Raw genomic sequence first — 18,085 nt, forward strand, 5'->3', positions numbered from 1 at the left:
GACACTGAATCTGAAGAACCGCATTGCGATGATGATACAGTAGATGATGGATCGTGTATTCCAAGCAAAATTCAGAAAAATCATCCATCATCTCAAATAATTGGAAACATGCGTGGAGATGTTCAAACTCGGAAGAAAGAAAAGATTGATTACCGAAAAATGGCTGGACTGATTTGCATGAGTTCTACTTACTCACATGTTAGATTTTCATGTTTTATATCCAATATTGAGCCTAAAAATGTTGATGAAGCTTTGAAAGATGAGTTTTGGATTAATGCTATGCATGATGAGCTTGAGCAATTTGTTCGAAATGATGCGTGGGACTTGGTTCCACCTCCTGACCATGGTAACATAATTGGTACAAAATGGATTTTCAAAAATAAACCCGATGAGTCTAGAAACATCATTAAAAACAAAGCAAGATTGGTTGCTCAAGGGTACACACACGTTGAGGGGGTTGATTTTGATAAGACCTTTGCTCCTGTAGCCCGTATTGAGTCAGTCAGACTACTACTATCCGTTGCATGCTACATGAAAATCAAACTTTTTCAAATGGATGTCAAAAGTGCATTTTTAAATGGTATTTTGAGTGAGGAAGTATATGTTAGACAACCTAAGGGTTTTGAGGATTCACACCATTTGGATCATGTCTACAAGTTGAAGAAGGCACTTTATGGCTTGAAGCAAGCACCACGTGCATGGTATGGGAGATTGACTGAATATCTACTCGAAATTGGCTTCAAACGAGGTGAAGTAGACAAAACTCTTTTTATTCAAAAGTCCAAAGGTGAGATTCTTATTTGTCAAGTATATGTTGATGATATAATCTTTGGTTCTTCATCTCAAAAGCATGCTGATGATTTCGTTGAGTGCATGTCATCTACATTTGAAATGAGCATGGTTGGTGAGCTAAATTTCTTTCTTGGTTTGCAAATTAAACAAATGCATGATGGCATCTTTTTGTGTCAAAGCAAGTATGCTAAGAATTTGATTAAGAAATTTGCAAATGAAAACCCAAAACACATGAAAACTCCTATTGGCTCGAGTGAGAAATTGTGCAAAGATGATGTTGCCGAAAATGTTGACAACACCTTATATCGTAGCATCATAGGTAGCCTCCTGTATTTGACTGCCAGTCGCCCTGACATCATGTTTAGTGTTTGCTTATGTGCTAGATATCAATCCAATCCTAAAATTTCTCATTTGAATGCTGTTAAACGTATTTTACGTTACATAGCAGGAACAATTGAATTAGGATTATGGTATACACACGAAACCAACTCAAACCTGGTAGGATTTTCTGATGCTGATTGGGCTGGGGATTTAGATTATAGAAAAAGCACTTCTGGGGGTGTTTTTATCTTGGCAATAATCTCATTTCTTTGCATAGTCGAAAACATAATTGTGTTACTTTCCACTGCTGAATCAGAATATGTGTGGGCTGGAAATGCGTGCACCCAACTTTTATGGATGAATCAAATGATAGAAGTTTATGAGCTTAAAAGTGAATCCTTAGTTGTGTATTGTGATAATTCTAGTGCAGTTAACATTTCAAAAAATCCAGTACAACACTCTCGAACAAAGCACATTGACATAAGACATCATTTTATTCGAGATCTTTTAGAGAAAGGATTGATCCGAATGGAGTTTGTTGATACAAATAACCAACTGGCCGACATATTCACCAAAGCATTGGATTTTGAGAGATTTTCCAACATTCCTAAATCTCTCAGCATGTGTTCTGCCTAATCATTCTTGGATGTTGTCTCAGATGTTACAACATCTCGGAAAACATCTCAGTTGCATATACATTTCTAGGACTTAGACATTCTGCATTGCATTCATACTGTGATATGATGTGTTGAACATGTCTAGCATAATTCTCTGTTACACCTACAATTCCTTGTTATCTTTTCAAACTTCACACCTTTACATGTGAACTTAGTCACATAAAGATTTGAAGTGTGGTCACTTGACTCTAACCAATGTGACAAGTAAACGAAGTAAAATTGAAAAATCAAGTGATGGGTCTGTGATTAGAAGGAAAGATGGAAAAAGCTACCTAAAAGAGCCCAATGAAGGCTGTGCTTTTAGTGTGGAAGCTACCCCTTCTAAAATTAACACAGAAATAGAAGAAAATGGAAAAAGCTACCTAGAGGAGTCCAATGAAGACTGTTCTTCTAGTGTGGGAGCTACCACTTCTAGGTTAAAAATATTATTAAGTCACTGAGTGTGAAGATGATCAAATTTTGTTTTCAGGAATTGTGGGTGTTGACTGGAGATGTTGCCAACATTTGTGACAACACTTCATCTGTAAACATATCTCATATTTGCTCTCATGTTTTTATCTATGTTCCATTCTGTTTTTAGGCATCCATAAGCCATGCATAAACATAACATTGTGAACTGGGTCAGAAGGTTACTTGTATCTCAACAAAGACATTTTGTGAAAAATCAAATTTTTGCAGGAAATCGAATTCATGTGATCCTTAATGTTAAGTGGCGTTTTAATTCAATGTGGGTTTTCTCTCTGGAACTATTTTGAAAAACTAATTGCACATAGTTATCGCGATAAATTTCTTTAGGGAGTAACGGTTATTTTATTTGCCCGTTTGATTTTTTTGCCGTTGGAATCAGTCATTTACTGATTTGGAATGTTACTGTTACACTGTAATTTCATGATTATCTCTATGATTTACACTGCCTAATTCATCACTGTTAGCTTAATCAGTTCTCGAATTTTCGCACCAGCATCTCGAAATTTCTCTTTGAAGGAATATTTCATCGTTTCAAATTTTTCGACTCTCCTCCCTGTTCGTAAATTAATTTTCGATCTACCATCAATGGCAGGAAAGGGATTTGACCCCCATGATATTCGAAGTGAAATGGGACACACAGATGATGTTGCCCCCAGCACGACAACATCTGTTACAACACCCACTGTGGAATCGCCTCTACCTTTGATACTTGCTGTTGAAGACGCAGTTCCCCTGGAGATTATTAAGCCAGGTGAGCATGGAAATCCACAGGATATTGATAACCCACCTATCATTAGGGTTTTCGATCCACCCTCTCCTCCAAAAAGACGCTCAAAACGACAAGCTGGGTATAACCCAGACCTCACGCCGGGCAAACGTTTCCGATACAAGGGTCAGCCATCCACTCGCCCCTCGCTGATTGATCCAGCAGACACCTCGGGAGATGACTCTGATGATGCAAATTATGAGTTTTTGGCCCGCAAGAAGAGTGCCCCTCCTCCTACGGAAGGCAAGTCTACCTCCAGCAATGCCACTAACACCTCTGAGCAAACAACCCCTGTTCCTCCACAAGAGCCCTCTCCCTCCACTGAAGAAGAAATCATGTTGGCCCAATTTATGGCCAACCTGAAAAATCAGAAAAGTGAAGTCTCTGCTGATACTCCTGCTGCAGTCAATGAAGCCCCTGAGCAAACAAGGCAGTGGACGAGGATGCTGTCAACGATGTTGCCGACACCTCTGACAACACTGATCTTAGCGAGTATGATCTAGACGATAGCTACAACTCCAAGTTTTACAATGAGAAGTCATTCTCAAACTGGGATCTCTATACCAACAGGGAGTTTATTGAAGAACGCAACGCTGATATGGCAGCCTTCTCCCGAAACAATTTGATCGAGTTTCTTAAAACTCGTGGTCTGCTCTCTACCGTCTCTTCTGTATTGCCTTATTGCCATAAAGCTGTGGCTGAATTCTATGGCAACCTCTCATCGGGGTTCAGTGATCCAAGATCGGCCAAATTTGGCAAGGTTTTTGTACGGAACAAGATATATAACTTTGACCCGCAAATCATTAATGATTACTACAGCAAACCTTTTGTTCCTGAAGGCCCTCCACCAGATCTTGATGAGGTAGTCTCTGTACTAACTGGTGGATTGATTGGCAAATTCCCTGCCCATCCACACAAGGTCTCAGCTGCAAAACTCACGACCCTATACTCTGTCCTGCACAAGGTTGCCACCCGGAATTGAACCCCGTCCACAAACACCACGGTGGTTACCAAGTCTCAAGCACTGACTCTGTTTGCCATTGGCAATGGCACTCTTAATTTTGGGCGTATGATATTTTCCACTGTGATGCAGTATGCTGATGGGGGATTAAAGTCACCTAAGCTCCCGTTTCCCAGTCTGATCTATGGGTTACTGCTGTCCCAGGGGTTTGTTCGCAATGTTGATGAGGGACTGTCTGATTCCCGAGAAACAATCAAAATTGCCAAAGCCCTGTTCAAAGGAAACCGCAAAGTTGACCTTCCTTGGAGAGACTCATCCAAATCACCTTCTGCTACTGCGTCTACCTCTCGTCCACCTAAACCTGGTTTTGTGAAGATCACTGTACCTGGTGCTCAGGCCCATTTGGCTCATGCTCTTAAGAAAATTGCACAGGCTAAGGAGGACTTGGCCTACTATGAGAGTTTGGCTGCTGCCATCAGTGTCATGTTAGAAATGGCCGTTCATGGACAAAAAGGGGGAGATGATCAAACTGATGCTGGTCCGTCAGGGACCAAGGAAGATGAAGAGGAAGAGGACAGTAAGGATGAAGAGGACAGTGAGGATGAAGAAACTGAGGATGAGGAGGATGAAGATGATGATGTTTAGATTTTGTCGGTTTAAATGTTTCTATTTCTGCTCTTAATTGTCTATTAATATTTCTGTTTGTATTCTTGTCTTGGCTAATTTCTCTAACTGTTAATGGAACTGTTGCAGGTGTTGTGTTAAGTGTTGCCAACAATTCTAACAACACCCCGTACTCACATTATTTTATTCAGGGGGAGAAAATCTAAAACTCAGGGGGAGCTGATTTGATCTTAACAAGGATAAATGGGTTTGATCTCATTTTGTCCAAGAAAGGCAAAAAGAGGGAAATTGAAGGGAAATAAGATTTCGATTTTAAATGATATATTTTATTTATTTTCCTAATAGAGTTTTCCTTGTTGATTTGATTGAGCAAATATTTAATATGATTTTGCCTTCCTTAGATAATGAGATCTTAATTCAAGAGATATGGTATTAGTGTTTAAAAAGAGTTTATTCCTAATAAAACTCTCACTTTCCATGTATTTTAGGTTTTCTTGTGGAGATATGATTCTTCACCTATAAATAAGATATAAAGCTCATTGATAAAGGCTGCGTCAATATCGACCATACGAACACACACGTAGCAGATATTTGCACAGTAAAATTATTCTCGAAGTCGTTGCTGTTTGGAGTGGTGATTCCTGTGTTGCGCTGAATGTTGCAAACATCTACAGACAACATCCGTAACGATGTTGACTGATGATTGCATCTAGTTGATAGTGGTTTTCGGGATCAAGTTTTTGCTTTCTTGATTACGTTTATTTTTTGTTTTGGTTATTTATTTTAGAGAGCTTTTATTTTCTCAACTTGTTGAGGAAACTGATTTTGATACAATCACTAGTGATAGGTTTTTTGTGTAAACATATAATGTTCCGCTGCATGGTGTCCGAGATGTTGTAACATCTGGAACAACACCTAATTCTGACAAAACACAAATTTATTATTTCACATCGTATACTGATATTTTTATTAATTTTGATATCTGTCAGACAAAATAATCCTAACAAGTTTATTAAAAATTGTCGCTAAAATAGCGACGGTAAATTATAATCCGTTGCTAAAAAAGCGACGGTGTACTAAAACCGTCGCCATTATAGCGACGGATTGTGTAAAACTGTCGCTAATCCATCCGTTTTTTTGTAGTGTTTTGGAATTCGAGATCAATGTATACCGATTGATTCCAAATGACACTGTAATTTTATTGAATATTTTGATTTAACCCTTTTTTTTGAATTAATTTAAGAAATATTTGCACTATTAATGCGTTTGACAGAGAAATGTATCATCTGCAAAGTGAGTTCCTTTTTCATGAAAAGAATTGGTTGTGGGGAGGAACAAGGTAAATAACTCGTGCAGCCCACAATCTAAAATGTCATGAGCTTGCATCGTTAAAACTTATTTGTAGAAAAACTCAAAGGAAAAAACTTACGAATAGGAAAAAGAGCACCCCACGGTTAATTAATAAAAAGCGGTAATATAGGAAAACAGAGATCCTGCCCGACGTATCTGTTAATAAAATTCGGAGCACGATCCACCAAGTGTTGCTTATTTGCGATTTGGAAAGGGAGTATGTTACAGAATCGCCTTCTCGAAACATGCGAGAGATCACTAAGTCATTGTTCTTGGAGAGGTTAAGGATGTTGATCCAACCATTTCTGTGAGTCCAAAGAACTTTGATTGATCTTTTTCTAAGTAACGCAACAACATATGTGGAGTCACATTCCACCCAAAGCCTATTCCATTTCCTCTTAACAAACCCAATGACAATCATGACAACGAGTAGCTTAGCTTCAAAAGCAAATGCTTTCCCAAGGGACGCCGAAAAACATCTTTGAACGAACCCCTTAGGATTTCTAAAGACACCACCACAATCAGATGTTGGATTAAAGGTGGGCTTTTAGGCTTATGGGCTTTCCATGTGAGTGAATGGAAATTTGGAAAGGTGGGTTTGTCCCACATTGGAAAAATGAAGTGGTATAGATAAGTTATATTGTGTTACACTTTATGGAGATGTAACTATGATTGGTCAAGAGGCTCTCTCTCGCGCTCACAGGCGCAGGGGGTGCAAATTATGGGCCCGATTTGCAGTGAAAAAAAAAGCTTGACTTGTGTACGAGTGCGACCTGGGCGCGTCGAATGTCGGACCGATCAAGGCAAAATTTGCCTAGCAGTCTATGTCATCTTTTGTTATTTTTTCCAGTTGAGACCTTTTGCATGGCATAACTGTTGGTGCTTCATCTCCCCAACTGTTGGTGCTTCATCTACCATCTTTAAGGCATATTTAAGGCAACCTGTGACCTTTCATATGGATGGTATTGACATGTATAAATAGGGGATGTGCCTAGCCTAGAAAGAAAGCGACCGAAAAATCCACTTTCTCCAGCTGCTACAGTTCCTCTGCTTATTCTGCTACAGTAGAAATTCTGCTACAATGCTTCTGCTCTGCTACAGTACTGCTGCTTCTGCTGCTTCAGTACTGCTGCTTCTGCTGCTACAGTACTGCTTCTGCGTGTTCTGCTTCTGCTCTGTTCACTGATAAAGTTCAGGTACTGATTTTGTTCGCTATCATAGTGCTTTGTGCTGCAACTCTGCTGGTTTGTCCGTTGTATCCTGGGAAATAGACGTCTGCTGAATCCTCGGAGCACATATCGGAGGGGGCGAATCTGTTTTAAGGAAACTGTACAAGCTACAGGCCTCGGTTTGATTTAATTAAGCATTATTCTATTGTTTTCCTCAAGATACTGATTTGCTGATTTTATACATTAGTCATACTCTACTGTGAACAGCTCGTTTGTTTGGTTACTGCATATCTGTCATGTCTTTCCATATATTTTGAACAACATCAGATTCACCAGGGGCCACCAAGGGAGCTGCTATCCCGTGTTACATTTGAGACAAACAGGAGGCGGGGGTGCCATCTAACTTCGATAATTTTGGGAGCCTTTCGTGGATGACCGGCAACCTGAAATGCATGAAGGAGAAGTAAGTCGTCCTGATTGTTGTGCATTGTGCTATTAGAGAGGGAGTTAGTTTCTTTCAATGTTGCCCATTCAGTTATGTGACTAACGGATGGACTTTTATTTTCAAAGTTGAGAGAATTCCGCGAGTTCCAAATCAATCAAATAGTGTTCAGGAAAGCTGCCCACCGAAGCTAGAGATTTAAATTGGGGACTCAAGTCTACAGTCATTGCTTCCACACAAAGCTGCCTGAAACTAACTTGTTGATGAAGAGATATTTGGAACACTGACAAAAATATGAGTTTAAGATGGGTTAGAACAATTAATAAACAAGACTATTTTTAAAAATTTGAGTTTAAGATGAATTAGAATAATTAAATTCCCTTTTCTTTATCCAATATCCCAAGAATAAGTTGTATTGTTGGATCATGTTAAAGTATTTGAATGGGGGCATACTGTTTTGCTCTCAGTATAAGTTTATACATCTAATAATCTAGTGATTTCTATTTCTCATCATTTTAGCTTCTTCAACTTTTTTGACTTCTTTTGACATGATCCAGTAAGTGAAACAACACAATTTTTCATGCTTAGACGAGTCTGACACACAATGTTTTCTAGTATGGTTTATTTGATTGACGTGGTTTGCAGCCACTGCATTTCGTTTGAAGTTTTATTCCCGTTAACACTTATGAAAACAGTGACTGCGGGTTTCCCAGAACAAAAAAAAAACATATTTTTTTAGTTTCGTTATTTTTTTAAACTAAAAATTAAATTATGAAAAAAAAATCAACTGGAACGCTAGTAATAATAATAGTAAAAAAGGTTTGGAATTTTGCAATGGGCGGTAAAGTTACTTGACGAATTTCCAGCTATTCCGAAATACTGGGCATCAATTCAATTATTGAGGAGGAAAACAAGGAGCTAAAATCAACACCACGTTCCGCAGACGGTTTCTTCCTTTTGAAGAACCGTCCGCAGTAGTTTCCCATTTTCAACTGTTCTTCTCGCGTATAAAGCAGCGTGTAGGAAACAAATTTTGAAATCCGAATACTACTTCGAATTGGTTAGAATTCAAGCCATGGAGAAATCGGTGATGGTGGTGGGAATTGATGACAGTGAGCATAGCTTCTACGCCTTGGACTGGACTTTGCAGCACTTCTTTTCTCCTTCGCCGGAGAATTCCCCTTTCAAGCTCGTCATTGTGCACGCGAAGCCTTCCGCCGCCATGGCTGTTGGAATTATCGGGCCAGGTAAACTGATTTCGCCTGAATATTGACAAGAACTCGGAGATTTTGCTTTAATCATTGTATTTTTTAGGTACTGCTGATGTTGTACCTTATGTGGAAGCGGATTTGAAGAAAATCGCAGGCAGGGTTCTGGAGAAGGCCAAGGAAATCTGTAGCGCTCAACTGGTGCGTATCAATTCCGCCCGCTAACTGTTTCACAAACTTATCGATTCTAAGAATCTGGATGTTCTGGCAGGTTAAAGATGTGATATTGGAGGTCGTGGAAGGCGATCCCAGGAACGTTCTGTGCGAGACTGTGGAGAAGCACCACGCATCAATGTTGGTCGTCGGCAGTCATGGTTATGGAGCCATAAAGAGGTAATGAAACGGGCTTTGAAGAATTGTCGAAACAAGAAGTTTTTTTCGTCTTTCAGCTGATGCGATCGGGTCTTCTTGCAGGGCTGTTCTTGGAAGTGTGAGTGATTATTGTGCTCATCATGCTCACTGCTCTGTCTTGATTGTGAAGAAGCCGAAGGCTAAGAACTAATTCCCAGCCACCAAGTGATATATTGCATCACCCAAACTGTCCCTAGCTTTGTGAGTTTGTTTATTATTATGCTCAAATTTCTGTAATTAACTCTATCTTTATCTTTCATTTATAAAGTTCTTTGCATTCCAGTAGCAATAAGCAAAGTTTTTACCATAATGGACTCATCTAGATCTGGTACATTTCACTTGTTAATCACAAGGGAACATAAATGTGCATCCAACTATTCAGCTGGATGGAGAAGGAGAAACAAAGTAAACTTCAATACAAGAGAGATTTCTAAATGTTAAAAAGAACGATGCATTATGCAAGGAAAACAATACAACTTGTTTTGCGCCGACGACGGCATTTTGGAAATTTAGAATTCCACAACACATGAACCCAGTGTTTAAATCATTATTAATAAAAACACTTCTCAAGAAGATTGTTTAATTCACGTTTTCAATTGATCCTCAATGATGATCACCATCTCCTTCTCCAAGGCTGCTCTGAGTCGAAGTTGCTCCTCCTTATATATTCGGTTTCTACGTTGGAACTGCAAGAAATGCAGTAACAATCAGTAAGAAAATGAGAGGTGTAGGGGAACAATAACTGCTTTTCACTGGAATTAGCCCTTTCTATCAGCCATTATAGTTCAATTCACAAGCATCATATATGATATGAATGAATTGTGTTCCTTTTCGAAGTTGGAACTGATAGAAAGGTTGAAAAAGCAATGCTCGGTTTTGCCACTTGTTAAGGGTTGAACCAAAACGTTACCAAAATACCATTCTGGAAAAGGAAATGCAAGAACAAGTTTAATAATCTAGTTTCCGTTATTTTGTTCGAGTGGAATTTTGGCTCATTCATAAAAGCCTAGAAATACAGGAACACGAAAACAATTCGCACCCACCAGCACGACCATGACATATAAAGAATGGAAAAGAGACGTGTTCAGATTTGAGTCGAAGTCATTCTGAATTCTAATACCAATTCTCAAAGCTTCATTTATTTGACATAAAAAGCGCCCTGCTACTAGTTGGCCTAAGTCACTGGTTAAATACAGGTCTAGCAATTCACAAACTCTAACAAAAGAGAAGTAAGCGAAAGGGACTTGTATACCTCACTCGAAATAGTCTTGACGCAGGAGGGCACGATCCTCGTGACATGCATTCGCTAAAATCCATCCAGAAATCGTTGCACCTTCCCTTCTTCCCCGACCAGAAGTCGATGATTCTATGCTATGTCGGAAATGCTGATGGACTCAACGTAATTGTTTTTTATTCAGATGTTTGCATGAATAAAAAAACCAACTATCGTAGGACTCCCAATGTTACATAAAATCACCCCGGAAGCCATTTGTTTTCAGCTGTACTAGATGAGATTAGCCTGACAAATTATAATAAGATGATACGATCAATCAAGTCTTTGGGCCGGTCAAAGCCCAATAAAATGGCAAATTAAGCCCTGGTTCCCCCCACAGGAATCAAACGACGTCGTCTCCCTTATTCTTTGTCTTCCTTAGCGGTGAAGGGAGTAATGGGGAGCCAAGCACTGAGCGCCTACAGGGTGGTGCTGAGAGCCACCCGTCGGACGTTTGCCGGAGATACGCTTATGCTGCGAGAGTCCGCCGCTGAGGTTCGGAAAAAATTCGAGGAAAACCGTAACGTTACATCGGCCGCAGACCTCCAACGCCTCCTCGAGGAGGCTCGTGAGGCCTCACATTTCATTTCCAACATGATAGTCCAAGCCAAGCTCAATGATCGCGGCGGCTACGGTATGAGAAGAATAAATATTTTTGGGATTAGATATTGACGTTCTTGTTGTTCATCCTGTTCTTCTTTCTGTGTTACCATCTTTAATTCCGAATGTGTGATGTGCACTCCATGTGTTTGTTGCATGAGCATCCCCCATGAATTTGACCGACAAATGCGCCGAATCTGAGCCTAGCGAGATAAAAAAAAGGAAACAGCTTGGGAAAACCTAAAGATTGCTCCAACCATATTGCCACAGTCTTTTTATTCCTTGTTATTCTTGATCAAAGAAGTTTACTTTGTCTATGACTTTGATGGGGAAATTATGCAGTGAACGTGAGCGCTTTAACATATGATGAATTATTTGAGCGGCTAAACTCCCAATATATTGTGCAATATTGAACTAACTCGGACACTTTCAGTTTAGCACAGTATTCAACATAGGTATTTTGTGTTTTTACAACTTTTGATGGTAAATTTACTGTGTTCTCTTAGCAATTAGTGATTCTGTTACATATGAATGTAGACATGTAGTATCAGATATGCTATGTGGTTTTGTTAAACTTGTTATATATTCTATGCTGTGTGCACCAATATTCATGGATTCATTTATTTTTTTGTGGCAAAGTTTAAGGGTAGTAAATATGGATGTTGCTTAGTAGTCGACTCAAGCCAACTCGGAAGACCATTCCATGAATTTAGATGCTTGTTTAATACCTTTTATGGGATAGGTTGACGCTTTCGGCACTACCTTGCTTATCTAAGTGAATCATGTTTCTTGATGTACATTCTTGATATGTTGAAATTTTATCGAGCTTTCCAAGTTGCCACAATGTTTACCCTTAATAATTTTGACTCAACCTGTTGCTGCTGTAGAAGTGAAGCCTGAAAAAGATCATGCTGGAGCTACCCTGGAGATTCCTTCTGAAGAGATTCTTAAGAAGAAATCTGTATAAAATGTGCATCAGTGATTAAACAAGGTGGACGTTGTACTCTAGACTATCATGGGATCATTAGCAATCTCAAGCAGGAAAGTTTCACCCGGCCCTTTCTCCTTAATGCTGTTTTCCGAGTGTTCTCCCCCCCCCCCCCCCCCCCCCCACCCACCCCCCCCCCCTCTCTCTCTCTAATTATACTTGTTATTGTTTCATGTTGGAAGTCTCTAAATTGCACTGTAAATTAGCCCTCGAGTCTTAGCTAGAAACAGGTTCAGCCTGTGCTAATAGTGACTATTGAGAACGATGATTTGGAAAATAAAACATGATTCAAAACAGAAAATGGGACTAAGCCAACACCTTGATGTTTTGTGTTGGAAATATTAATTGCTAAATACATTACTGCTATCCAAAATCTACTTATTTACTCGCGGCGTTTGTCACCCTCGGGCTTCACCAACAAATTTTATGGGGTTTTTTCGAAGCTCATTCAAATAGAAATTATATCTTAAAACAGCTGAGTTGTGAGGCTATTCTTTTCCACGTCTTGAGAAAACACAATTCACCAACACTTCACGTAGGGTGTGCATGATCATACAAAAACCATAAAAATTAATTTTATAATGAATTGTTAGAACATAAATTAAGGTTGTGTTTGAATTAATGGATTTGAATGATAAATTTTAATATCATGATTTCACATCTTTTTGCTGTGAAAAAGTAAAAATTTATGGTAAAAAGTAAAAATCTCAAACTCTCAAAATTTATCAAACTACACACTTTATAATATTTTTCTCTCTACTCAATTGTATCAAATCTTTACAAATGGAGACCTATTTATAGGATTTCTTTGGAAAACAATCCAAAAACAATTTCATCATTACATACATCATCACACACTAATTTTCAATATTCAACACCTAATTTTACCTAATTTTCAACATTCAACATTATAATTTTCAACACAAATATTTTCATATTTTCAACACTCCCCTTGTGATGATGATCATGATACGATGATGTTTTCATTACGTGATTTTGTACTGTCTCGTTAAAAACCTTACTAGGAAAAACCCATTGGGATAAAAACCATAGTAAGGGAAAAATAGTGCAGTCACGTAAACTCCCCCTCATGTTGACATGAACAATTCTTCATAAATTTCGTAGATTGCGCATTTCAATATTATATATGTGCTTTATGAATATTGTCGTTGGAAGTGCCTTTGTGAAGAGATCTGATGAGTTTTCACTTGATTGAATGTGACGGACATCAATACATTTATTCTTCTCAAGCTCCTTGGTGAATGCGAAGAACTTAGGAGGAATATGTTTAGTTCTATCGCTTTTTATGTATCATTCTTTCATTTGAGCTACACATGCAGCATTATCTTCATATAGTATCACAGGCTTCTCGTCGAATGATAATCCACATGAGATTTGGATATTTTGGCTCATTGATTTTAACCACACACATTCACGGCTTGCTTCATGTAGTGCAATAATCTCGGCATGATTTGATGAAGTTGTTACAAGCGTTTGTTTCTGTGAATGCCAAGAAATTGCAGTGCCTCCACGAGTAAATACATATCCAGTTTGGGAACGTGCCTTGTGTGGATCAGATAAGTATCCGGCATCGGCATAACCAATTATACTTGGATTAGCATCTTTTGAATACAAAAGTCCCAAGTCTGTCGTTCCTCGTAGATAACGGAATATATGTTTAATTCCGTTCCAGTGTCTCTTTGTTGGATATATGCTAAATCTTGCCAACAAATTTACGGCAAAAGATATATCAGGCCTTGTACAATTTGTAACATACATAAGGGCACCGATAGCACTTAGATATGGTACTTCTGGACCAAGAATATCTTCATCATCTTCACATGGACGGAATGGATCCTTTTCTATGTTTAATGATCTAACAACCATTGGAGTACTTAAAGGATTTGATTTATCCATATTAAAACGTTTAAGGATCTTTTCTGTATAATTTGTCTGGTGAACAAATATTCCACATTCTTTTTGTTCAATTTGTAAACCCAGACAATACTTGGTTTTTCCAAGATCCTTCATTTCAAATTCTTCCTTCAAGTATGACACAACTTCTTGAATTTCCTTATTCGTTCCAATGATGTTTAAATCATCAACATATACAGCAATAATTACGCATCCGGATGTTGTTTTCTTAATGAAAACACAAGGGCATATTGAATTATTTACATATCCCTTGTTCATCAAGTGATCACTTAGTCGATTATACCACATTCGACCGGATTGCTTTAACCCATATAATGATCTTTGTAATTTCACAGAATAACATTCTCTGGGTTTTGAACTTTGTGCTTCAGGCATCTTAAATTCTTCAGGGATTTTCATATATATATTACCATCAAGTGATCCATATAAGTAAGCTGTAACAACATCCATAAGACGCATTTCTAAATTTTCAGATACCGCCAAGCTAATCAAATGCCAAAACGTAATTGCATCCATCAGGGGAGAATACGTTTCTTCATAATCAATTCCAGGCCTTTGAGAAAAATCTTGCGCAACAAGTCGAGCTTTATATCTTACTATTTCATTTTTCTCATTTCGCTTTCGAATAAAAACTCATTTGTATCCAACAGGTTTTACACCTTCAGGTGTAAGAACTATAGGTCCAAAAACATTACTTTTATTTAGCGAATCCAATTCAACCTGGATGGCTTCTTTCCATTTTATCCAATCCTGCCGATTTTTACATTCACCAAAAGATTTTGGTTTATGATCTTCATTATTATTTATGATGTCAATTGTCACATTATAAGAAAATATATCATCAATTTCTTCTATATCTTTTCGGTTCCATATTTTTCCAGTATTAATATAATTGATAGAGATTTCATGATTCTCGTCAGTTTGTGGTTCTGACAGAACATTTTCATCATCATGTGTTTCTTCATGAACATCATTCTCTATTTTGTGATCATCATGTGTTTCTTCAGGAACATCATTCTTTATTTTGTGATCATCATGTTTCTCTATGAATTTTCTTTTTCGAGGATTTTTATCCTTGGAACCGACTGGTCTTCCACGCCTCAGGCGTTTAATGACATCATGAGTATCTTCAATTTGTTTCTTCGGAATTTCAATTCGAGCAGGGGTATTTGCAGCATGTATATATGATTTAGTTACCCCTTTTGTGTCTGCAAATGCATCTGGTATTTGATTTGCTATTTTTTGCAAGTGCACAATTTGTTGTACATATTTTTCACATTGTTTTGTTCTTGGATCCATATGTAACAATGATGATACATACCATGTAATTTTTTTTTTTGGTATGTTTCTGTTCTCCCTCTAACATTGGGAAGATTTCCTCATTAAAATGACAATCAGCAAATCGTGCTGTGAACACGTCGCCTGTCTGAGGTTCAAGATATCGAATGATTGATGGACTATCATAACCGATATAAATTCCAACCTTTCTTTGAGGTCCAATTTTCTTTCGTTGCGGTAGTGCAATAGGCACATACACCATACATCCAAAAATTCTCAGATGAGAAATGTCTGGTTCCTTACCAAATGCAAGCTGCAATGGGGAGTATTTATGATATGCACTTGGTCTGATGCGAATTAATGAAGCAGCATGTAAAATTGCATGTCCCCATATAGAAATATGGAGTTTTGTTTTCATAATCATTGGTCTAGCAATCATTTGCAGACGTTTAATCAATGATTCAGGCAATCCATTCTGTGTATGTACATGAGCAACATGATGCTTAACAATGATTCCTAAGACATACAATAATTATTGAAAGTCTGGGAAGTAAATTCACCAGCATTATCAAGTCTAATTTTCTTGATTGTATAATCGGGAAATTGATTCCTCAATTTTATTATTTGAGCAAGTAATCTTGCAAATGCAACATTTCGAGTTGACAATAAACATACATGTGACCATCTGCTGGAGGCTTCAATCAATACCATAAAGTATTTGAATGGTCCACATGGTGGATGGATTGGTCCACAAATATCATCCTGAATACGTTCAAGAAACATTGGTGATTCAGTTTGGATTTTGACTGGTGATGGTCTTGTAATAAGTTTTCCAAGAGAACATGATTTACATTGAAACTTATTATTCTGAAAGATTTTCTGGTCTTTCAGTGGATGACCATGTGTATTTTCTATGATTCTTCGCATCATTGTTGAATCAGGATGTCCCAATCGGTCATGCCAATTTGTTAATATTGAAGAATTATCAATTATCATGTTTGATTCAATGGGACTTATATGTGTATAATGCAATCCAGTATGGAGCATTGGTAGTTTTTCAATCACATATTTCTTTCCTGATTTATATGTGGTAAGACACATATATTTCTCATTCTCTTCATTCATTGTTTGAGTATCATACCATGGGAATATATATCATTAAAACTCAACAAATTTCTATTTGATTGTGGTGAATACAAAGCATCATTGATCAAAAATTTTGTACCATTAGGTAACAAAAAATGTGCTTTACCGCATCCTTTAATCAAGTCTACAGGACATGATATTGTGTTCACCATTGTTTTTGTTGGTTTTAGTTCCAAGAAATATCTTTTATCTCGGAGGATAGTGTGCGTTGTACCACTATCAGGTATGCAAACTCCAGCTTTGTTCATAGCATTTTCCATGTTTGAACTTCAAAAAAAAAATGCAATGAAATATAATTACTGACAATAAAATACATATGTAAAAAATATAGCACACGATAAAACATTATCATACGGGTACATAAAATATTTTACATATTTATTCCACCAGCAAATTGATCATTGTCTAATAAATCAATCAGAAAATCTCCAGCATCAAAATGAGTTGAATCACTCAAAGGTTCACTTTGTTCAGTGAAATTGGTCTCCTTTTCTTTCCCCTTTATTGATTCTTTATAAAGTTTTTCAAAGGTGCTCAGGGGCTCGACAAATATGGGACCAATGTCCTGGAGCACCACATCTGAAACAAGAACTTTCAAATCTTTTTGAGTGATTCTCATTAAGACTCATATTTTCATGATGCCTTTTCTGTGGATGGTTTGGGACGTTCTTTTGAGATGAGTTATAAAAGTAACTATCTCGATTATTTTCAAAACTACGGCCGCGTCCACGACCACGACCACGACCTCGACCAAAACCTTGTCTCTGGATTTGATTTTGGTTTCCAGGTTTAAATTCATTTTTACTCACAGCATTTACTTCTGGAAATGCTGTTGATCCAGTGGGTCGGGACTGATGATTTCTCATTAATAGCTCATTGTTCTTTTCCGCCACAAGAAGACAGGCGATGAGTTCAGAATATCTCGCAAATCCACGCACTCTATATTGTTGCTGTAAAGTTATATTTGATGCGTGAAACGTGGAAAATGTTTTTTCAAGCATTTTCGATTCTGTAACCTCATGTCCAGTAAATTTTAATTGCGAGATTATTCTATACATCGCCGAGTTGTAATCACTGATTTTTTTAAAATCTTGGAATCTCAACGTATTCCATTCATCTCGGGCGGTCGGAAGTATAACTTCTCTTATATGTTCGAATCTTTCTTTTAATCCATTCCACAAAGCCATGGGATCTTTTTCAATTAGATATTCACATTTTAAACCTTCATCGAGATGTCGATGCAAAAATATTATAGCTTTTGCTTTTTCTTGTGATGAAGATATACCATTTTCTTTAATGGTCTCGCTTAGACCCAATGACTCAAGATGCATTTCTACATCGAGAGTCCATGGCCTATAATTTTTTCCAGTGAGCGCAACAAATTCGAGCTTTGTCAAATTTGACATGGTGGTACTAAAAAAATACGATGCATTTTATTAGTTAATGAATATTGCAATACAAAGTAATGGATAAACAACAAGTACAAGTATTTGTAAAAATGAAGAAAACACACGAGGACGATATTCTCCGATAAATAAAAGACTCGTGAGTATGATAACCAAAATAATTAAAAACAACCTTGAGAAAGCCATCTTCTTTTTTCTTCGAAAAATTTGATGAAGAATAATTTTTAGAGAATAGGAGAAAATTGAAGTGATTGAAAGAGTTTGTGAGAT

At 37.6% G+C, this 18,085-nt stretch overlaps 2 protein-coding genes across 2 annotated transcripts; both read left to right on the forward strand.

The window, feature by feature from the left end:
* Positions 1-8,398: 8,398 nt before the first annotated feature.
* On the forward strand, positions 8,399-9,474 carry LOC142545927 (universal stress protein PHOS34). Its single transcript, XM_075653371.1, has 4 exons — positions 8,399-8,817; positions 8,885-8,979; positions 9,050-9,171; positions 9,253-9,474. The coding sequence occupies exons 1-4, from the start codon at positions 8,646-8,648 to the stop codon at positions 9,338-9,340; spliced, it is 477 nt and encodes a 158-aa protein (XP_075509486.1). The 5' UTR covers positions 8,399-8,645; the 3' UTR covers positions 9,341-9,474.
* Positions 9,475-10,793: 1,319 nt separating this feature from the next.
* LOC142545934 (mitochondrial zinc maintenance protein 1, mitochondrial) lies at positions 10,794-12,416 on the forward strand. The gene is made up of 2 exons (XM_075653383.1): positions 10,794-11,096; positions 11,950-12,416. Exons 1-2 carry the CDS (start codon positions 10,859-10,861, stop codon positions 12,027-12,029), a joined length of 318 nt encoding a protein of 105 aa, XP_075509498.1. The 5' UTR covers positions 10,794-10,858; the 3' UTR covers positions 12,030-12,416.
* The last annotated feature ends 5,669 nt before the right edge of the window (positions 12,417-18,085 follow it).

Source organism: Primulina tabacum, chromosome 1 (genome assembly GCF_025594145.1).
Source record: "Primulina tabacum isolate GXHZ01 chromosome 1, ASM2559414v2, whole genome shotgun sequence".
Classification (NCBI taxonomy): Eukaryota; Viridiplantae; Streptophyta; class Magnoliopsida; order Lamiales; family Gesneriaceae; genus Primulina; species Primulina tabacum.